Here is a 23,916-nt window from a genome sequence, read left to right on the forward strand (position 1 = left end):
TGTCTTTTGGACTTAAATCAATATTTAGGTATGACAAATTATGTTATAAAGTACAAATAGATTTAGACTCCTTCAAACTTTTCTCTTTTCCATAACCAACTAATCTACTAACCAAACTAACTCACTAATTCCTTAGTGGTTCTTTTGTTTTGAAACATTTTGGCATTGTTCCCCTCTTGGAATCATGAGTGTTTTAGAGAATTAATACTTGAAACTCTCGTAGAAGCGGCCACACTTTATAGTCACTTACATTGGTTGCATAACGTGCACTATAACACACCGTTCTGTATAAATCGATTAAGAGTCTTACACTCAACCTCCACATCTTGTAATGAGCACTATCTTACTTCAATATTTGTAATGGAACACATATTGATAATGTTTTCCCAAATCATCTAGTGACTAGTTCTTATCCATTCTACCTAATTCCAAGGATCTCCTTTCTGGGTGTCCATCACCAATCACTTATGTAATTAGCTTCAACCCCATTCCTATCGATGCCTCATAAACTAATTTAGAAGTCTATAATTTGGTTAATGAATCTATAAGGTTCTTTTCAAACCTTACAAAATCTAATCATTCACTGAAACACTATCTTACCAAAATATGTCCTAAACATATGTGCCTTCTTTTACCATTGTAGGTTTTATTCTTGGCTCTAGCTATCACAATGGAGAAATATAGATGAAATTGGTCATGGCCAAAGTGGTATGGAAAGATATGGATTAATTCATATTAATCCATTGTCAAACTTTTGTTGAAGGAATCTTTATTACCTCTTTGAAAATTAACCAAAATTATTGGTGAGTGCAAAAGTTTATTAGCTTCTTCCTTTGTGTCATGCAAATTCCCTTGGACTCCCAAAGTTTGTAATCAAATAAATCATAGATTTTGCACAACAAGCTCCTCACTTCCAAAGCATTTTCATTGTACCCAATTATTCTAGACTTTATTCCAAGAAATGACCTAAGCCTTTCTTGTAGTTTCTAACAACTGTCTTAACCTCTCTTGAAATTTGACCTCTTCAAAAATCTCTTTTTACATTTTGAATAATTATAAAAGCTAACCCCTTCTACGAATTTTATACCTCCATTTAATAATAATAATAATAATAATAATATCAATGAAAAATAGAATTGATCATAGACTTAAGAGGGAGGGGAGAGGGGGATTTTATTCAAAGAGATTTCCTTTTAGGCTATGTTTGGTTTGAAGGAAAAGGTAGGGAAAAGTAAGGAAACGTTGTATAGGTTTCCCTACCTTTTACTTTAAACCAAATATAGCCTTATTGTTTTTATTTATTATTATTATTATTTTGTTTAATAGGTATTTTTGTACTATCAAAATAGCCTTACCAACTGACCCAGTTTTTTTTTTTTATTAACCAACTGACCCAGTTGTCACCTTCCATTATTTTAGATTCACTTCACCAATCCAAGTTCTCCCTTTTAAATTTAGCAAAAATAAATAAATAAATAAAGTCCCTTTTAATTTCCACGTCTAACTCCAGTTGACTTCAAAATATCACCACCTCTGCCTGATCCAGACTCCTTTACCGACACCCAAAGGACGAGGCCTCTGGACTCTCTGGTCTTCGCTTCCCTGTCCATCCATCTATCCATCTATATAAATATTCTCCTCAGTCGTCTCAGTCAGCGCCACCAGACCAACCGAGACGGCGGGACGGCCCCCACCTCTCTCTCTCTCTCTCTCTCTCTCTCTACTCCATCTCTTAGTTCTTGTCGAAGAAGATTTCATCTTCCCCGGTTTAGCGCCCCAGAAACAGATTTCATCCTGTAGAAAGAGAGGATGAATGATCTTTTCTCCGGATCCTTCTCTGGACTCAGGAGCAACAATGTTGATCTCGAACCACCGTACTCCCGCAGAGGAGCCAGTGTTGGAGATGTACAGATGCGAACTGTGGGAGTCAACCTGGACAAGTTCTTCGAAGACGTGGAAGGGATCAAAGACGAGCTCAAAGAAGTAGAAGCATTCCACCGGCGTCTCCAAGATTCCCATGAAGAAAGCATGACCCTCCATAACGCTAGGTCCATCAAAGATCTCCGAGCCCGAATGGACGCCGACGTTGCACTCGTGCTCAAGAAGGCCAAGATGGTCAAGGTCCGTCTCGAGGCACTCGATCGTGCTAACGCCGCCCACCGCAGCACTCCTGGGTGCGGCCCGGGAAGCTCCTCCGACCGGACGCGGACGTCCGTCGTCAGCGGCCTAAGGAAGAAGCTGAATGACCAAATGGAGAATTTCAACACACTGAGGGAGAAGATTGCCAAGGAGTACAAGGAGACCGTGGAGCACAGATACTTCACGGTCACGGGGGAGAAGCCCGACAAGCGAACAGTGGATGCCTTGATATCGACGGGGCAGAGCGAGAATCTGTTTCAGAAGATGATACAGGAGCAAGGGAGGGGGACGGTTATGGACATAGTATCGGAAATACAAGAGAGACACGACGCAGTGAAAGAGATAGAGAAGAATCTGAAGGAATTGCATCAGGTGTTCTTGGACATGGCGGTGCTGGTGCATTGCCAGGGAGAGCAGTTGGACGACATTGAGAGCCAAGTGGCCCGGGCCACTTCTTTCATCAGAGGCGGGACAGAGCAGTTCAAGAGGCCAGAACGCTTCAGAAGAACACTCGAAAATGGGCTTGCTTTGGATCACCATCCTCCTGATAATCATCATCATCATCATAGTCATTATCGTAGTCCCTAAGAAGAAGAGCAGCCTAGCCCCATGAAGCATTGAAGCCAGCTCCAAACCCCCTGTAGTACGTTTTACTTCTTACAGCTTGAACTTAGAGAAGACTCACTTGAGAGTTGACGGTTGAGTCTTGTTTAGTTTTTTTACTTTTTCTTCCTCCTTTTGGTTGCTCCATGCATCATGATCTCATATTCTTTCATTTCTACGATTTGTTTTGTGTTCAGCCAGCAATGTAACCCAATTGGACGAGCCTTGAAAAATGAACTGGCTGGGCATCCTGGATAAAAGGGGGAAAAGGGTATATGACTACTTTTCAGAGTTGAAGGCTGTAATAAATGTAAAAGCCAAAAACGGAAGGAAAGTGATCTTTAAAACCTTGGATTTGGCGAAGATCAATATTATAACCATATAACCAAAACCTACTTGCACAAGTGCATATAATATATAAGTATATAATAGATTCCTTGGTGGTTTAATTTTTTCTTTAGGCTCAGTTTGGAAGGTGTACAAATGCAAATGCAATTGTGCAAATATGTAGAGTACCAAAATTTGCATTTTGTATGTATTTATACTGTACATATTTGTATTTGAACCTTATGAGGCCTACATCAACTTGCTAATGGAACTTTGGGGTTGGAGAGGGATAAATACTCACTAAATTTTGGCATATTCTCCAGCGTTATTCTTTAAGTCAAAATTAAGTTGTTGAACTAATTTCCGAAAAAAATTAAGGATCCGTTTGGTTTGCAGGAATAGGGGTCTGGAATCGGAATTGGAATAGTCTATTCTGATTCTAAATGTTTGGTTGGGTGGAATCGGAATCCAGCTCCCATTCCTGCTATAATGGCATTCCCCCATTTGAGGGAATGGCAATTCCCTACTCCTCCCTTGGGAATGAAATCTTATTCCTGCTGATTTTAATTCTCATTCCCAGACTAAACAGACTATGGGAATGGACCATTCCGATTCCGATTCCAGAGGATTTGGATTCTGATTCCGACTAAGAACCAAATGGACCCTAAGTTATTTGAACAGGCAAGTATATGGGCCTAATGTTGAGAAACTAAACAAAAGTGGGTCATGACCCATCATCTACGCTACTATCCACGCATTAGAAAGAAACATTAGTAATGATTCAATGAGTGCTCTCTCATCGTGCCCATGAGTGGCGCTCTAATTTGTAGAGATTGGCAATTTGATCCGTCCCCTTGGGGTTACACCCCCGTCATGGTGAGTTTTTTGACCAATGGTCGAGGTTCAGGGTGCGTTTCGAGGAAACCCAAAATTCTGAGGACAGGGATGGTATTTGTCCACCCCAGCCCCACTATATTAGTATATTACATAATATAATATAGTTCTACGTAATTTTCAAAAAAAATAATAAATTTGCAAATACGATGACAAGGGCGGAGCAAATTTGGGAATCCCTATTTCCCACGAGGCAGAAATATGGATGGGATTTCTAGCCCCTGTGAGATTCGGTAAAAGACGAGTTCTGGGCCAGGGATGGGCATGTAAAACCCGGCCATGCCCCCCTCCCACTAAAAAGTAGGGTCTATAACTTTTTATTTGAGTACATGTACATCAATCTTCTATTGAAGATCGGATTGTAGAGATGGAGGTTGAGTAGAGCCGGTGGCTCCCGCTAAAAATAAAGACAGCATTATCAAGTGCTTCTCCAAAGATAATTATCAATTTTTATCCCGTTCACCCGTGGACTTCTTGGAACATGATGAAAGAACAGTTCCCAGGTTTGGCTCAATGAAACAGTCCTCACCACGCAAACAATTTGTTCCACCATTGATAGGTAACCCGACCTGTTCGGGTTATCTGAAATTGAAACTGAAATCGACCGTGTTAAGCAAAACCGATCTAATCGGTTTGAGTCGATTTCGACTCTACTTAGTGATGACTTTGTTTCTGTACAACCTAACTTACCTAACTTTAAAGTTAGGTTGTAACTAAGATAGAAATAACTTAGTTAAGTAGGAACTAAGTAAGTTGTAACTACTAACTAAGAATTAACTACTAAGTCAATTCGGTTCGGATCAGTTTCGATTTTCATACATGAAAACCAAAACCAAACCGAATCATCAGTTTATGATTTTTTATAACCCAATTGGGTCGGCCCGAATTAGTCGGTTTGGTCGGATTGGTTCTTTTATGAACAGCACTAGCCAAAGGATTACTTCAAAGGCTCAATATAGTCTGTTTCCTTCAATTTTGAAGTATGCATGGATAGATATCTGTTCACTTTATACAAAGTACCAAAAAAAATAGAGGTAATGATCTTTCTTGCCGCACAGAAATGTAACATGGGTCTATGATCTATGAAATCTCAACAAAGGCTATATAACCATAACTCTCAATAGGTTTCATTCATTTGGTTGACTCTACTGATCCCATATACAAAGGACTAAGAGTCACGCGTCTCATGTCCTACAGTCCTACTCCTATACAATTAACCAGAGCAGTTGCCGTTTTTACATTCCAAAAACTTGCAAATACTAATAAAAAACAGCTGAAATCACCAGGACAACTCTTATCTCTCTCAGCCCAAATCAAAACATCCCTTTCACCCAGGAGCCCAGGCTAGTGTCCATCAAAATCTCTTGGACGAAAGAAAACTTAAAACGAAGCCACTTTTCTTCACACAAAGTTACATTCTACAAACAGCACAAAGGAAATTACAAGGCACCATAACTGCACCTGACAACACCCGCTATGATACATGGACGCCATGAGTTCATACATATCTTGAGATCTGTCTACTGGTGGAAAAAAAACGGGCCAAATATAGAGAGGACAATAACACAAAAATGAATGTGGCTCAATATACAAGAGGCAACAACCTATGGAGGAACGCCCGCAGCAGTTTAAGTAATTTGAATGGAATCGCTAAACAAACCAATCCCACCATCTGCAACCCAGGTTCTCTTTCCAAGTCAGTCTTGATCAACCCCGATCTGCATTCTCTCAAGTTGAAGAAACCAACGGGTTCTCATGAAAATCTTCAATTGTGAATCAAGGACGGACAATATTGCATGGTTGAGGATTCCTGTTTAAACTGCCAATGCTTTGTGCAAGACAAACACCAGAAACCCCAGCCAATGTTATAAGCCTTAGGCCATCTAAGCCCTTAAAAGAATACAAAAAAATCTTGAAGGAAATTCTAAATCCAGGCAAGAGAACCCCGATCATTTGCCACTTGAGGGCGGCCTCTGGTTGGTGTTGGTGGTCTGTTTGCATTAAGCTCCTGATCTCACATCAAATGAATGGACAGGGTTAATTCTCAGATAACATGCAAGGATGGCAATAAAGAAAAAGTATCAATAAAGAGGCATGACCCTTCAAAAGATGAGATTTCAACAGTACCTGCATCCATGTATCTTCTATATGGTGTTCGGGTGATGTCTGTGGTGATGCAACCGCTGGTGGTAGTGGGTGAATGAGTTTTGGCACTACCACAAGGTCTCTTCCTAAAACTAAGATCGCCCCTGCATTATTTGCAGTACCTATGGAAACAGGTAAAAATCCAAATTAGAGGTTGAATCAACCAAGTTCTGTGGACAGAAGGATAACACCATGCCAACATACCACAATAATTGGTAGCTGAGAAGAGAGTTATCAAATGTCCTTGGGCAAAGCGCTCGAAGCCATCCATTACACATTCATGTGCACGCACAATCAACTGGAGGTCATTGTTGTTGCAAAACTCCATCACACGATCAGGCTGCAAAGCTAAACTGCTTTAGAGAACAGAAAGGCCTCCCAAATGGCACATATATTTTCAAACAAAGCAAGTAATTGAACAAGTTCAATCATAAGATTTCTTTGATTATGATATAAGCATAAAGCCTGAAATTATTTCACATTTTTGGCAGAGGTTCAGATTTTCATCTACCAAAATAACAGCACAGACAAAATGCAAGTATCAAGGGAATTCAAAGTTCATTGTTTAGAAGAGATCTCGTACAAATAACTACAATTTTAACTGTTCAAAACAGTCTAAAAAAATGTAGAGTATAACCACAAACATATAAGCATAACATGAAAAGATTACACCAGATGCAACTTTTTTTAAATAGGTGAAATACAAAGATGATTCATCAGTATGTTGAAAACAAAAATCTCTAATTGGCTTGCAAAAGGTAGTACTTTTCTCCACTTGCTCCTTACTGAGGCCATTAAAACCCACATGCTTGATCATGTTTTATGACGCACACAATGTAGAGGAACTCAAATCCAATACCAAGTAGTTAAAATAGTATTTTACACTTGAATAAATTAAAGTCCTGATACAACCAGAAATTCCTTTTGGTCTGTCATTCCCTGTCAAGGAAGTGTGATGTAAACCTATACCTCCGAGGGTTAGGAGCTTTTGTTGGGAAGTTTTCCTTGAAAGAATCAACACAGGTGACCTACTTCAAAGAAAAAGACCCAATAGCTGTTTATCTCCACACTGATGTGTTCTATGCAAAGCTGCTGGTGAGTCTGGGTACCACTTACTAATATCTTGTGTTTTGGCAAAAAATATTTGGGATTGGTTTGCTTCTTTATTTGGGTGCAGGTGGACACCTCCAAATACAAAGCTTGTTTTCCTCTTCAATTATTGAATGCTCAACGAAAACATCAAGAATTATGTAGAGATGCGTGAGAGATGATGTTTGTTGGACACTATGGGAGGAAAGAAATGGAAGAATCTTCTCGGAAAAGGAGAGGCTTGGAAACTTTGGTAGAGTTGATTCATATAAGAGTAATACACTGGCTGAAGACAATGAAGGAGTTTACAGATTTTTCAACAAATGATATGCTAAGAAAGTGGAAAGAAGTTGCTAGCTCAGTTACAAGGAAGAAGATTTTGAATATCATGTGGAACCCTCCACCTCATGGTTTTGTCAAACCAAATTTTGATGGCAGTAGCATGGGGAATCCAGGGCCTTCGGGTATTGGGGAGGTCCTAAGGGATGAGAGAGGTAATGTAATAACTATGTTCTCATGTCCAATTGGAGTGGGAGACTCCTTGAGGGCTTAGGTGTTAGCAGTGTTGGAGGGGGTACAAAGGGCAAAAGAAATTCAAGTCAAGAAACTGCTTATAGAAGGAGATTCTGTGATTGTTGTGAATTGGCTGAAAGAAGACACTTGCAAGATGTGGAGCTACAGCAATGAGAAAAGAAAATCAAGTGACTGATTAAGGATATGGAAGTCCAATGTACTTGGGTTAGAAGAAATGCTAACTCCTTTGCTGATGGATTGGCTAGGCAAGGAGTTTTTAGAAATTCTGGGTTTTGGGCTCAATTGTGAGGGTCTGAGTGTTTAAATCAGTTGTACTTCTTTTCTGGGGAGTTAAGTATCTTTAGCTCCCCTTCCCTATTTTAATGAATTATGTGGTTATTGAACAAAAAAAAAAATACCAATTTGTTGTTGCAACTTTAAGACATTTATTTTAAACTAATAGGACAAAAACATTATTATTATCATCATCAAAGCTGTTCATTTATGATCAGGGGTCTATCGATTCAGTGGCAGTTTAGACTTCAGATAAACTAGTTCAGACTAGAACATGAACCACACTTCTAGTTAACCACATTAAACTAGTTTTCTCAAGCATTCCAAGATCAGATAACAAAGTAAAACCAATCAGGGGTCTGATAGTTAGGTCAGCAAACAAACTCCAGGTTCCAACACCAGTATATCCAAAATGATTACATGCATAAACTCTCTCATCTCATCTCTTAGAGTTGAAGACAGCATAGTCAAGCAAGCTAAACAGTGCCTGCTCATTTGGGCTTTCCCTGGGAGAACAGTAGACTGGTCATTTCCTAGTTATAATTACTCGACTCATTTGGTTAGATGGGCTGGAGAGATCCCTTTCAATCACAGCATTGCTTCTTCAACTATCCTCCACCATTTCAAAGAAAAAGAAAATCCTAAACTCTACTTAGATGTTCTGTTAAAAAAACTAAAGAAAGAAAAATTCAAACTCAGTGGACTAAGCAGTTGCTTGACTTGGTTTTCATCATTCCTAATTGTAGCCAGACCAAATGACTAAAATGCACCACATAACTAGTTGCATACCACCCTTAAATAAATCAAAACAGAAAAGGAATAGAGAGAAAGTGTACACCCAGCCATAGTTCATTTTTTTCTCTCAGATGGATTGTTCATTCTGTTTTCGGGTTCTTGTCATTCTTCTACAACCATACATGGTCAGTAGGGCTGCAGGTGGTTTGCAACTACTTCAAGAAAAAATCACATGGTCTGGTAGACGAATTTGCATCCAAGAGTTGTACCCATTTGAGTTGATTTCAGATTTTTATACATTTTACGGCTGAACAAAATACAGCAGAACAGTAACAAAATAGTCAGTAGGGATCCCACAAATATATGAAGTATTTTTCCCCCAAATGGGACCTGTAGACTCTGGTCACATGACAATTCTGCAATAATATAGAATGGATCCTAGTTTTTTGGTAAAGTATAGAACATTTCGTAAAAAAATTTCACTTCATATTTACTGTATATACCAGAAAGTTGTCTTTACTTGCTGTTGGATGACAGATGATTGTATCCATAGTTATCAAGGCAATGCCTAGGCAATAAGGCATTCTTGGGGGGGTTGCCAGACTAAATTATTTGTTTACATTCACATTTGAACTTGGAACTAACGGGATGAGCTAACATCCATTAGCTCTGCATGCATTAATAGTAGTACAATATATATTATTAGACTAGATTATTCATATTGCAGGTTCATAGTATTAATATTGTTATTCATACTAGTTTCTTTTTGTTATTATCTTATTTGTTTGAGTTCAATCGAGACACAAGTCAGTGACATAGTCTTGAACCCTTTAAGACTTTAAAACCTGAATTGATAAGTAAAAAGTAACTTGAAGATTTTATCCAATTGACACACAAGAACAATTAATAGGGACCAAAACAAGGGCTCAACCATTATGTTTTGTATGTTTCTTCCCTTTCTTATTTTTCTACTCATAAATATGTTCACTTTCTATCTATTGCTATGAGGTTTATACTTATTTCATGAGAATTATGGTGATTAATAGCTAAAGATCACTACTTATTACAATAAAACCTAGGGATCTACCCTAGGATTTATACTGTTTTTTTTTTATGTTAAAGAACTCATCACCTAGCTGATGCCTAAGCGACTAAGCGACGAGACGCTCCCCTATCACCTAGCTTCACCTTGGCACCTTGAATTAGTGTTGTGTGATTCATGCATGATCTTTGATATCATTCTGAGTAAAAGAGTCATGTTGCCAGTTCTTTTATCATAGGCTCATACAAGTGGTTTCTATGTATGGAAGGTACTGGTCTTGGGAAAAGTGTAGTTGATTCAGATGCCTTTTGCAAAGATCTAGTTGCAAGAAACTGCCTACAGGGAATAAGCTACGGATATTAAGAACATATTAGGAACCTCAGGGTTTTGGTCTATCTTTACCTCTCTCATTGACAACCCAAGTTTGCAGGTTCAACTGTCAAATTTAGATGGTTCAAACTTTTTAGAATGGTCACAGTCGGTAAAAATGTACACTGGAGGGTGTGGGAAGTCGAGATATTTGACGAGGAAGATCGAAAAGCCAAAAACCACTAATCTCACCTAAGAAAAGTGGGAACAAGAAAACTTTACAATCATGTCCTGGTTACTAAATTGGATGCAAAAAAGTCCCCCCACAACATAACTGTGCATGGATCACAAAGACTTGGTTGAAGCAAAAGAATGTAGCAAGAACTTAATCAGTTTTTTCCATGAGAAGCGAGTGTCTATCCCTAGGTGAGTTTTCTCTCTCAAAAGAACAATCTTCTCCTATTTTCTGTTTTCTGGTTCAATGATGCCCAGATATAGATAACAACATGGACAAATCATGGATACAAGACATGAAGATACAAGCCTCCATTGTCTAAAATCCTGGACATGGATATATGGGTACGGGAAAACCATAATATGCTTCTATCATGTATTTATATCTAGTTTTAAAGCCAAATGCCATTTCTCAAGAGTTAATGCCTTGCCAAGTTGCCAAGTTTAACTGAATTTCTAACATATGCAGATGGCTGGCCATATAGTATAACTTCTTAAAACATACCACCTTACATATTTTTGAAGTGTTAATAATTAATACTAGAGAGTACATCTAGAAGTAACCATGCATAGTTTGATATCAATGAAATAAGCAAAGAAAAAAGGCACCCACTCCAAAAGTAACCAAGCCTGGACCCCTAGCATTAGGCCTTAATCCTTCAACACTATCATTTTCAGTTGGATCTGACCTGTAACAAGGAAATCACAGTTAAGACTGCAATAGATATGCCATTTCTATCTGAAGTGTGAAAGCCATCAAAGGAACAAGAAATAAATGAAAACAAGATAACCAACCATAGTAGATCCATAAGAACAACTGAGCCTGTTTCCATTGTGATTGGGCGTTGAAGGTTCTCAATCTGTTCTATATGATTTATTGACCGACCAATGCCACCATGCATGCAAATAATTTTCTTTTCAATTAGGGCTGCCAGAGGTAGCCAATTAAATAATCGGTTTATGCGATGCCAAGCCCAAATTCCATCCCGTTCACCCTGTTAGCATGTGAATGAAGATAAATGCAAAAAATTATTACATGCAGGCATGCTAGCAGACACACATAAACACAAAAAGAGAGAGAAAAGAAAGAGAAGTTTATACCATCCGCTCAATGCACTCAATCCGGAAACCAAAGAGAGCATTGATATCTGCTGCCTCATGATTCCCACGAATTAAATGTACTTGAAGAGGATGCTCAACCTGGAAAATTTAAATAATCACCTTGGTTCAATACAGAACAAAATTGAGCATTTGAATGCTTTACGGCACAAAATGTATATCTTAGCAAGATACCTTCAATGCAAAGAGAAGAGTTATGGTTTCCAAGCTATGTTGACCCCGGTCAACATAATCTCCCAAAAATAGATAGTCAATATAACTGAAAATCACATGCACAAAATTAGCATTAACAAAAGCAATGCATGATCATTAAGAAAAAACCATTTGCATTATAAAGAAAGGCTTATAAGGACTGATATCTAGCAACTTGGGGTGTGTGTGTGTGTGTGCAAGAGAATAAAAGAGAGAGAGGGGATAAGAAAAAGAAGAAGAAACAGTAAATAACTTCGTCACTAGGCCATATGATAACTTTTGGGGAACACACAAATCAGGGACTTCACTGATGGGATTCCATAGAAAGCCATGCATGTGGCAAAATAGCCACTGATATAGATCAGCTACAAGAAAATAAGTCTCAATGCCAACCCAGCTAACCTGTGGGCTTGGTTCTATAATCAAGCAGTAATAAGAGAATGCAAGCAAATAATTTAGGTAAACCAATGAACTATTGATTCTACAAGGATCCTAACTATACAAAATCCATTTCCTCCAAGAGTTGAAGAGCTGCAGAGAATGAACACTCATGCAAATAAAGTATGCAAGATAGCAAAACTCTCACCCAAATAATTTACCAAATGTATTTTTATTATTCAGAAAGATTGGTGTCACCATCAAAATCATTTCAAATGGTGTAAATTTTAGATTGTGCATTCAAGAAGTGGACTAGAAATAAGTTAATACTTTGACTTTTGTGTTTATGTATCCATAATGTAACAATAAGGCCACCCTGTATTGCATTCCTGTCTATGAAATGCATTCAACAAAACAATGGTCTACCAAAGGCAGACAGAACACAGAAGAGGATGTAACAAAGGCACAACAAAAGATGCATGAAATAAAAATATTTTCAGTTTTCAGAAACATAGCCATGGTATGATATCCTGCAATCAGTGATTCATCAAAAAAAAAAAACATCCTGCAATCAATGTTTTCAACTGATCATATAAGAAGGCAGCTAAGCTGTTCAACCCACATCTGGTCAAGAGAGCATTTCGGACCAACCTTACATCTAGATAGTTTGAAAAAGCATTAACATAGTCAGATATCCAGACGGTTTAACTGCGAAACCGCTCAACCAGCTTAATGGGCAGTGGTTCAAACCCTGGTCCTCATGTTTTATCACTAATTAGACTTTTCTTTTCTCCTAATTTCTTTCATGTCCCTACGTCTAAACACTACATATTTTAACCCTATTCAAAATATTATTCTCTTCATTTCAGTCCGTCACTTTTGAAAAACTTTCTTAGAAGCAGCGAACAGCAATTGCACACAGAGAGGTAAGTTTGAGAGGCAATAGCCCCCTCTAGTCTCTTCCATGTAGGCCAATTTCTAGTGATCATTTTCAGCGGTGATTTTCACACGAAAACATCAGCCAGAATTCCCTATTTAGTGATCAGATGGACAACAACCATTCTCTCTATTCCATGTGCAGTGCAATGAATCAAATCCTTTCCATAAGCAAAATTTATTCTTAGGCATCCCTGCCTTAAAGTAGAAATGGAATAAGCCTCTCTACAACTGGAGGATGTACAATGAGAATATAAAGACAGTACCTATTACACTATTGAATCAGACCTTGATTGCTTACATGGTTTGAAGGGCTTAAGCAAAGAGGGGTCCATTGTGTGGAACACTGCTTTTCATGCAGTGATGTGCACCATATGGACAGGAAGGAGTTTAGGAATTACTGAAAGTAAATTGAGCTGAAGATGGACTGAAGGCTAGTTGGAAGAGCAGAATTGTCTTAGGTAGGGGTACATAGGTTGTTAAAAAGTAAATCATACAAGTCATTTTTTGATAGAGATGCCCTTTCTTGTAAATCATGTGGGGTAACCGTATATTCTCATTCTACAGTTCCTTGGTGCACATGGGTCTTGTAGTCGGTTTCTCTCAATTTTAGTAATATATATACTTGACCTTTTTCAAAAAAAACAAAAGAAAGAAACAAAGAGATCATGACTGCTTACAAAAAAGATACTCAAAATCAGGAAAAAAAAAAAAAAGAAATGACACCACTTCCTCTAAAGAGCTTGTGACTTGCCAACCATGATAAAGGTTACTACTATGTTTTCCTGAACTCTGTAATTCTGTAATCTATTTGTAATTTATGCTCCTTATTTTCTCTCTCTCACTCTCAAAAAATCAAAATTTTTGCTTCACTCTCTTAGGGTTTAACCTTTTCTTTTTATTTTCTATTTTACTTTATCCCTTTTTTCCTTTTCTTCAATATGTATATTGGATCTGGTTACAGAGATTGACATACTATTAGAGTTCAGCCTGCCTGTTTGACTGATAACAGTCAAGGAAAAGAGAGAAGAGAGAGAGAGAAAGGAGAAGAGTAGAAGAGAGGACATGGAGGAAAAGGTCTGGTTCGAATAAGAGAAAAGTAAGCCCTCCCATTTGGCCAGATCTGTTTTATATTACTAAAATATTGTGGAAAAGTCACATGTAACCCTACTTATGTTAGGAACATTAGATCTAACATAAACATACACATCAGCACCTAACCATAAGCACAAAGACAGAAATACCCCTACATACTCGACACTAACACTCCCCCTCAAGCTGGAGAGTATATATCATATAATCCCAACTTGTTAGATATGTGGTCCACTCTACTCCGACTCAATCCTTTAGTAAACAAATCTGTCCACCGGTTCCCTGTGTTGACATATGCCTCGTCTATCACTCCACTCAGCACCTTCTCTCTAACAAAGTGGCAGTCAACCTCTATGTGCTTGGTTCTCTCATGAAACACCAGAGGAAATATGAACTGCAGCCTGATTGTCACAGTAGAGCTTCATCGGAGTATCAACAGTGTATCCTATCTCCTGTAGAAGGTTCCTTAGCCACACTAATTCACAAGTAGTATGTGCCATAGCTCTATATTCTGCCTCTGCACTGCTTACCTCCAAGAAAAGTACGATAGCCTGTGGTAGATCTCCTATCAGATACAAAACCGGCCCAATCAGCATCATTATATCCTTTTATTCCAAGTTTTCCACCACTTCCAAATATCAAACCACGACCAAGAGCCACCTTTAAATACCTCGCAATCCTTAGAACTGCATCCCAATGTGGAACCAGAGGTTTCTGCATAAACTGGCTTACCACACTAACTGCGAATGAAATGTTTGGCCGAGTGATGGTTAGGTAGTTCAAGTTACCTAGCAGTCGCCGGTATCTACCAGAGTCTTCAAATACTTCACCCATATCACTGCTCAACTTAGTGTTTGTTTCCATAGGTGTTTCAGCTGGTTTAGCACCTAACAAACCTATTTCTTCAAGCAAATCAAGAGCATATTTCCTCTTACACAAGTTAATACCATGCTTAAACTTTGCTACTTCTATCCCCAAGAAATACTTCAATTTACCAAGATCCTTTGTCTGAAAATGTTCTTGCAAAAAAGTCTTCAACCTGTCAAAGCCCATTTTATCATTTCCAGTAATGGCAATATCATCTAAATACACCACCAATAGGATCTTCCCTACCTGAGAGTAATGACTGAAGACTAAATGGTCAACTTGGCACTGTTTCATACCAAACTTCTTTACCACCTCACTAAATCTGCCAAACCATGCTCGAGGAGACTGTTTAAGCCCATATATGGCCTTCAGTAGTCGGCACACCTTACCATCCTCCCCCTGAGCAACAAACTTCGGTGGTTTGCTCCATATAGACCTCCTCGAGCAGATCATCATGCAATAAGGCATTCTTGATATCAAACTGATAGAGGGGCCAATCATGCATCGCAAGAAGAGAAACCACAACACGGGTTGAACCAATCTTAGCAACCGAGGAGAAAGTCTCTACATAATCAATACCATAGGTTTGGGAATACCCTTTAGCAACCAGTCTAGCTTTTAGCCGCTCTACACTACCATCAGGTAAGTACTTAACCGTATAAACCCACTTACAACCAAAAACCTGCTTACCAGGAGGAAGAGTGGTGAGTTCCCATGTATGATTATGGACCAGAGCTGAGAGTTCTTCTTCCATTGCACGGCACCATCCTGGAGAGGCAAGGGATTCCTGGACATCTTTAGGGATAAAAGCAGAGGATAACAAAGAGATAAACTAGCGATGGGAAGCGGAAAGGTGAGTCAATCAAACATAATTAGAAATAGGATGAAGGGTACAACTACGTTTACCTTTCCGCAAGGCAATGGGAAGATCAAGATCAAATACTGGGGTTGGAGCTGGGGTGGGAACAGTTGTCGGATCTGTCAACGATGGAGCTAGAGGAGGAGCCGATACATGTGGGTGATGTGTATACACGTGATGCATAGGTGGTTGTTCAACTGGTGGTGGCACCAGAGGCAAGGACTTGGTCACAGCTGGAACAAGAGGAACAGAATCCACAACTGGAAGAGGAAGGGGAGGAGGTGATGAAGAGGAAGAAATATCATCAGACCCCAAGAAAAATGGAGTAGACTTAAAGAAGGTGACATCAACACACAAAAAGGAACGTCGAGAGCTGGAATGATAACACTTATACCCTTTTTGAGTCCGGGAATAGCCAAGGAAGATGCAATTAATAGATCGTGCACCTAACTTGTCCTTTCCTAGCCCTAGATTATGAACGAAGCAAACACACCAAAAAACCCGAGGAGAAAGAGGAAACAGAGACAAGGTAGGAAACAATGAGGTGAATGGAGAATGACCATCAAGGATAGACATGGGCATCTGGTTAATCAAGAACCAAGAAGTAAGCACTGCATCACTCCAAAAAGATTTGGGGACATTCATGTGATGCATGCGGGATCGAGCTATTTCCAAAAGATGGCAGTTCTTTCTCTCAGCCACTCCATTTTGTTGTGGGGTGTAGGTACATGAAGTCTGATGGATAATGCAATGTTGGTCTAAGTATTCTTGAAATGATGAAGAGAAATATTCACAGCCATTATCGGAACAAAAAAATTTAATGTGAACACTAAATTGGTTGTGAATCTCAACATAAAATTTTTGGAAAATGGTAAATAATTCACTCCTTTCTTTCATTAAATAGAGCCACGTCATCTTGAACAATCATCAATAAAAATGACAAAATATTTATATCCATTGTATGACATTACTTTATAAGGACCCCAAATATCTGAGTGAACCAAAGAAAAAGGACTCGACATACGGTTATCAACTCTAGGACTAAAGGGAAAACAATGATGTTTCCCCAACTGACACGACTCACAATCCAGAATAGACAGATGACTCAATGAAGGAACCAAAAACTTCATAACTTTCAGTGAAGGATGACCAAATCTACAATGCCACTAGAGGAGAAAGGGACGATTGGAGAGTCGTTGATGTACTTCCACCACCATCAAGATAATACAATCCACCAATTTCATGCCCTCCACCAATCTTCATCCCCGTCTTAAGATCCTGAAAAACACATAGAGGGGTAAAAGGTAATAAAGCAATTAAGAGACTTCGTCAACTTACTAACTGGCATAAGATTAAAAGGTAATTTAGGGACATAAAAACTTAGGATAAGGATACAGGGTCCATATTAACATTACCAACACCACAAATGGAAGATGTGGAACCATTAGCAAGGGTAACAGATTGTGATGTTGGGCAATGAGAGGGAAGAAAACACACATGGAGTTCCAGCCATGTGATCGAAGGCTCCAGAATCAATAATCCAGGGATTGGGTGTGGATGCCAGACAAGCCATACCTGAGTGTGCGAGAGTAGTCGTGTTCTGCTGACATGTGGCCTGAACAAACCTCTCATACTCATCATGGGGAACACTCATCATCTCCTTCCCAGTAACATATGTGGATGTAAAAGGTATCTGATCAGCTGAATGACTCCTGTCTGAAGCTACTGTCACTAGTCACGGCATGATTGGCCCAAGTTAAGGGAGGACCACGCAAGTCATAGCAATAATTAATGGTATGTCCATCCAGACCACAGTGTGTACACCTCCTCGGACCCGAACTACGTCCTCTGCCACGGGCTCCCCCTGAATCTCGACCTCCAGTACGACCACCACAACGGTTATATGTAGGTCCACTACCACTACAGTGGCCATATGCCCGTCCACTGTTGCCACTACGGCCAGACTGAGCTCCCCGAGCTCCACCTCTAACACCACGGCCTCTCGATTCTACTAAGGCTGATCCATCGAAAACATTAGGGTTCTCAGTCCAATGGAAATCCTCCTAATTCGAGCAAACACCTCTTCTAAGGAAGGGAGAGCTGACCCTCATGGTATCTGAGCCCGCACTGGTTCATACTCAAATTTCAACCCCACCAAAAATCGAGTCACATCAAGTTGTTCCCTCTGTTGTTGCTGAATTTTGACATCAGAAGTGATGGGCTAATAAACATTCAATTCATTACAAATGTTTTTCATACTAGCATAGTACTCCTCAAGGCTCTGATTACCCTGTTGTAAATTAAGGTATTCTTGATATAACTGATATACTCTAGTTGTATTGTCTTGGCCCGAACACAGCTTCTTAACATAGTCCCACACTTCTTTGGCAGTATCAACAAACATGAAATTTACACTAATCTTGGGTTCCATACTATTCCATAACCATGTGATAACTTGTGCATCTGCTTGCTCCCAATCATCATACTCATGAGAATCGGTGGAGGGCTTTTTGTCCCTTATGTGTTTCACCTTCTTTGCCTTAAGAAAGACTTCTACAGATTTAGCCCAAGGCACATAATTTTATCCATTCAGCTTAATGGAGGTCATTTGAACATTCAGGTAATTAGTAGGAACCATCACACTAGTCTTGCTATCACTACCATCTCCCATTACTAAATCCTGGTATTGCTGAATTCGACACACTAGACCACACTACACACTGATTTCAGCACATACTATTGCTGTAAACCTCACTCTTTACACCACAAACCCTACCTCACAACTACCTGAAACTTCACCACACTGTTTGATGAACACTTCCCCTTCGAATCACAATGAAAACTGCACAAACCCTAGCACACTACAATCTGAAATCCCACCATACCGTCTGAAACAGACTTGTCATTTAATTCACACCAAGAAAATGCATAAAACATCTTGCCTGATCACCCAAAAATCAGACCACACAAAGCACCCACTACACCACATGAATCAGAACTCTTCTCTTCATCGATTAAGGGAGGACTTCTTAGAAACTGCAGCAACTGACCACAAACACCACAACTGGAGGCATAGAAACCTCCAAGGGAAGAGCATGATCACTCCTTTTCAGCCCTTTCCCTTATCTCCAACTGATGGCAAGAAAGCAAGAGAAAACCCTAGACTGGGTGCGCAGAGAACAGAATTCTGGGCAGATCCAATTTGCTCAGTTTAGCTCTGATACCATATTAGAGTTCAGCCTGCCTATTTGACTGATAATAGTCAAGGAAAAGAAAGAAGAGACAAAGAGACAAAGAGAAAAAGGAGAAGTGTAGAAGAGAGGACAAGGAGGAAAAGGTCTGGTTCGAATGAGAGGAAAGTAAACCCTCCCATTCGGCCAGATCTGTTTTATATTACTAAAATATTGTGGGAAAATCACATGTGCCCCTACTTAAGTTAGGGACATTAGATCTAACATAAACTTACACATCAGCACCTAACCATAAGCACAAAGACAGAAATACCCCGGCATACTCGACACTAACACATACAAATTCATGTAATACCTGAAAATGGATTTGTACCCTGCATCTTAATATTATGCAGTGTTGCTTATGACACATGTTTTATCGTGATCAGTAGGACCATGGAATCCTTTGTCCTGGTTGGCTTATGGCATTTTATACACTTCTAATCATTAGTTGATGAGTTAACACATCAAATATTCAAATGATCTGAGTTAAACCATTAAGTATGTAATTGATGTTTTTCTCTCAACTTTTTGTATTCTTAAGTATTTATATTTATGAAATCATGGCTTTGACCTATGAACCAGTAAGCTGCCGCCTGAAGGGGAAAAACCAGGTTGGGTTGGCAAATTTCTTAAACTACCCCTAAGGTTTAGGAAATTGACTAACTATACCCCTACTGTTTCAGTATGGTCTTAAAGTACCCCTACTGTTTCTGACAATTGTTGTCATCGTAAAATCATAATAGAAAAAATAAAATCTCAAATTTGCCCTCTACTGTTTCTCAAATTTTCAAAACAAAATCCAACTCCTTCCAGCCGGTCTGCTGTGCTGGGGCGAACTTGGATCAGGTTTCCCAGTCTGGGTGTACGCAACGGGAGTACCTCGACTTTGAACAACAAAGAAGAGAAGGGTGTGAGAACCAGTTTTACCGTTGGTGGTGCCAATCGCCCGGAGGAGAAGATGATTGTGAGCTATTGGGGCATGCCTCCGACTATATTTCTTTCGGCCATTCTCTACTATCAACTCATATGTTGGGTTTGGGTCATTCCATTCTTTCTTATTCTGATTTCTGTCTTTTCTTTTCTGCTGTGTGTTCATTCATCTCTCTAACTTGATTTTTTTCTTTTCTGCTCCTATCAAGCTTCCTCTTTTGTGTTCTTCAATTGTTTATGCTTTTTATTGTCTTTAAAGGAACTATTGACTAAATGCGTTGTAAAGGGATTGAAGTACCAGAGATTTCTGTGAATCTGAACGTCAAGGTTCCTTAGAAACCTCTCTGCACTGTCCTGCCGATACCGTAACCTGCTTTGGCTATTCTTCCTCCCTCAAATATACATAGAAGAACCTGTTATACTCTTCCTGGGTTAAGGAGACAAGATCAGTTGAAGGTGGAAAAATACTAAAGTGAAAACAAACCCAAAAAAAAGGACGACCAAGTAAGTTTTTTTATCAATCATTGCTTGATCTTTTCAATGTTAGTTTCTCTGTTTCTGCATTGATGCTAAGTCTGGGCTGTTCATCAGCTTGTCTGATCCGAGTTGAAGAACCATCAACTACCACCATTGTCATTATTTTGGAATATGAAGATAAGCTGTTGGAGGACTTTCTAGGATGCAGACTTTGGCATCAAAGGTCCAATGTGATCAACTATCCAAAAAAGTCCACTTGCATTGTCCTCAGGCCAGAGAAGAGATTTTTCATATCAAATCTCAATCCTTCAACAGAGTACTTATGTAAGGTTTCTCTGTTCAACAGCACAAAGGAATTGGGTGTGTGGGAAGCTAAATGAATCTCAAAAGCATCTAGCTGCGTTGACATGTCTCTCTTCGTGTCAACGACATCGCCGCTGCAACTTCAAGCGGCAATTTTTTTATTTTTCCCCCCTCCAGTATCTACAGAGGTACAGATCTTTTTTTTTGCACTCACTCTTTTGCAATTTTCACCTCGAGCGCAGAAGAGGTGTTTTTTCAGATCTCTGATCATATCCTGTACAGTTTTCACCAAACTGCCGCCGCCATTGTTACTGCCATGAACAAGTATATTTTGACAATAAGACCTGAGAGCTTCCGCCAGACCCAGATTTGCAGTTCCTGTTTTCTCGAATTCCACAAGGGCAGCTTCCTTCTGCTCCTGAGCACGGGCAATGACAGCTAGTGGTGTTGCCGTCAAAGAAGAGAAGGTTGAAGAGAAGGAACAGGGGAAGTGAAGAGAAAAGGGATGGAAGATAGTATTGGGTTTTAAAAATATTTATACGTCATGTGGTGTCACGTGTATATGGATTTTGACGGAACATTAACGGATGTTAACGACAGGGGTAGAGCTAGTCAATTGTCAGAAACGGTAGGGGTACTTTAAGACAATAGTCAAACAGTAGGGATAGAGTTGGTCAATTAGCTAAACCTTAGGGGTACTTTAAGAAATTTTCCATTTAAAATACCGATCACAATTACTCTATGAAACAATACTAGAATATAGCACCGCACAAGATATCACTATATAAAAGAGACATAATTATCAACTGAAAGACATGTAAAATATCTAAACATAGAATTACTTACGCTATGTCTCCTGCAGTTGAAGGAGCACCATATTCATCAAAAAGGCGCATTAAATCCCCAAATTGTCCATGTAAATCACCAAAAATCTTGACAGGAGCCTTTATTTGCAGCACACTAGGTTCATTTGCAAAAATTCGTTCTGCACTATCACAAAGATCTGCTATCTCATTGCAATCTAAGAAAAATTGCCTACGGACAGGAGGCTTCCAACCACGAGGCTTCAGAAGATGTTCTATCACCTGAAAATTAAGAGATTGAATCAAGACTTCAAAAAAGGAAAAGCCTGTGTGACAACTCAGTAGCCAATGAAATAACTGGTACCATTAATTCCAAAAAGCCAAAAAAAGGGTACATAAGAACAAGATCACCAAGTTTATTTACCATTAATTTTTATACCTAACATCAACCAAAGAGATTTCATTAATGTAAAAAAGAATCCCTACCACCAATAACAAATAGTAGTGAACAACAAACACTAGCAAAATAACAAACACAAAAACAGCAAGCTAACAAGTCCTTGCCCAATATACAAAATAGGTTAGAAACAATGAACATCTTATAACTGAACAAGAACCAACTTCAAGAAAGTAAAATATTTAATATATTTAATACTGCAACATGAAATTGTAGGTATTGGTGTAAGAATTGAGTGTCCAATACTGTTGAAAACAATTAACATTAAAAACAAGAAATAAGTAATCAGGCAGAAAATAAAACACATATATTCCAAAAGGCGTTTTAAAATGCTCGATTATACTTGAGGTACCAACTTACCTTCTTCGGGACACTATTGATAGACATTTGCCGATCTAATAATTTCCTAGCTGCAGTTGCACTCTCTGGAGTACCATAGCTCACCCGCCTGCCTTCGTTTTCAAACTGATCAATGGAAAGTTGTCTGACCATACCACCTAAAGCTCCACCAGTCTCTGCAGCTACCACTACCTGTAGAGTTAAAAGAATTGACCAAACTAAAATGAGTCACTAAAAGTAGCACTTTCACGCCAGCTAGATAATGAAAAAGAACAATAAACTGGAGCAGAAAAAAAAGGTGAAACAGAAATGGATTTCTAATACAGACAGCTCTATGATGCAGCCGAACGCCAGGAGGGTTGTTATTTGACAAAGAAGAATCGGGTGTTTTTATCAGGGTGGATATCTGTTTCCCACTCGGAGTTGCTTCTGCCCCACGATCCCTCTCTGGCATTTGCTCAACTTCTCCATTAACTTGGCGTGCTTTTGCAGCAGCTAATGCAGCACTAATAGCTTCAGCTTCTGCTGCCGAGGCTTTGACCAAGTAGTCAACATCTTTGCTCAGTCTCCTGAAGTATCATCTAGAATAAGTGCCCGAGACTGAAAGGTAAAATTTCACCATTTGCAACTGAGGATATCTATCTAGTTGTATATATGGTGGCTTACCTGGGTCCCTGAAGCATGGCATTTTCGGTGCTTAAATCTGTATACATGTCCCCATTTGCAGGAGGAGCAACAGGACTTCCAAGAACAACTGCACCGTCAGGAACTGCTTCAGGAATTGTTTGCCTAGTTCTATCATCAAAGTACCTCCCAGGTAATCTTCCCGCTTGTATATTGGTTGCAGCAGCTGCTGCTGCTGCATGTGAAGCTGCACTTGTCGTTTCAGCAGCAGCCAGATCTTCAGCAACAAGCAAGTCATCCAGCAACACTCCTATGGCACAATATCCAATTTCAGAAAATATGCTACAATATCATCATATTTATAGACCAATTAGTTTTATTTTAACATAGACAAACCCACACACAGACAACAGTGTTTGCACAAGCAGACAGATAGTAATGTCTAATTCCAAATTCCAACATGAGAAACATCATAAACTAACTTAGAAAACCAGTTAGAGGGTGCCGAGAATTCTAGAAGAAAATATTAATTGTATGACTATTAGGTTGCAATATAAAAACCCATTTTGCTTGCCTATTGGTTTAAACTTTAAAGCATTCTTCTGGAGAGATGTAATAATATTTTACATCTCATGACCAAATCAAGGAACTTGCAAAGGGAAAACAACCACTGTTAAAAATGATAGTTTTCTTCATTCGTCCCTTTCCCTATTGGTGACAGTAAAATTTTTCTTCTTGGTATCTAACAATATTATTAACAATGAAAGAAGCAAAAATACAAAGAAACTACAAAACATAAAAAAAAGGGCAGCAAACAGATCAGATTAAACCAGATATATCCAAATTTGACCTGTTAACATTTAGATTCCAATCGAATCTTATCCATCGAATTTTGATTGGAGACGAATCCAAATCATATATTGAATTCAATTAGTAAATTATAACGAAATTGATTAGAATATTATATATTATTAATAAAATGA

At 39.0% G+C, this 23,916-nt stretch overlaps 1 protein-coding gene and 1 pseudogene across 1 annotated transcript in view; one reads left to right on the forward strand and one right to left on the reverse strand.

Moving 5' to 3' along the window:
- The first annotated feature begins 1,696 nt into the window (after nucleotides 1-1,696).
- Nucleotides 1,697-2,760, forward strand: LOC148871372 (syntaxin-121 pseudogene; annotated as a pseudogene).
- A 2,583-nt stretch (nucleotides 2,761-5,343) lies between these two features.
- Nucleotides 5,344-23,916, reverse strand: part of LOC148871373 (serine/threonine-protein phosphatase BSL3-like) — a 45,000-nt gene continuing 26,427 nt past the window's right edge. The window contains exons 11-21 of the mRNA XM_088967415.1: nucleotides 22,976-23,243; nucleotides 22,638-22,878; nucleotides 22,331-22,501; nucleotides 21,557-21,795; nucleotides 11,618-11,702; nucleotides 11,426-11,524; nucleotides 11,120-11,319; nucleotides 10,938-11,013; nucleotides 6,313-6,448; nucleotides 6,091-6,230; nucleotides 5,344-5,971 (exon numbers count right to left, since the gene is read on the reverse strand). Of these exons, the coding sequence (XP_088823541.1) occupies nucleotides 5,888-5,971; nucleotides 6,091-6,230; nucleotides 6,313-6,448; nucleotides 10,938-11,013; nucleotides 11,120-11,319; nucleotides 11,426-11,524; nucleotides 11,618-11,702; nucleotides 21,557-21,795; nucleotides 22,331-22,501; nucleotides 22,638-22,878; nucleotides 22,976-23,243 (1,739 nt within the window). The 3' untranslated portion in view covers nucleotides 5,344-5,887. The remainder of the gene's footprint in view (nucleotides 5,972-6,090; nucleotides 6,231-6,312; nucleotides 6,449-10,937; nucleotides 11,014-11,119; nucleotides 11,320-11,425; nucleotides 11,525-11,617; nucleotides 11,703-21,556; nucleotides 21,796-22,330; nucleotides 22,502-22,637; nucleotides 22,879-22,975; nucleotides 23,244-23,916) is intronic.

This window comes from Nelumbo lutea, chromosome 2 (genome assembly GCF_056320005.1).
Source record: "Nelumbo lutea isolate HS-2025 chromosome 2, American lotus-T2T, whole genome shotgun sequence".
In the NCBI taxonomy this organism is placed as follows: Eukaryota; Viridiplantae; Streptophyta; class Magnoliopsida; order Proteales; family Nelumbonaceae; genus Nelumbo; species Nelumbo lutea.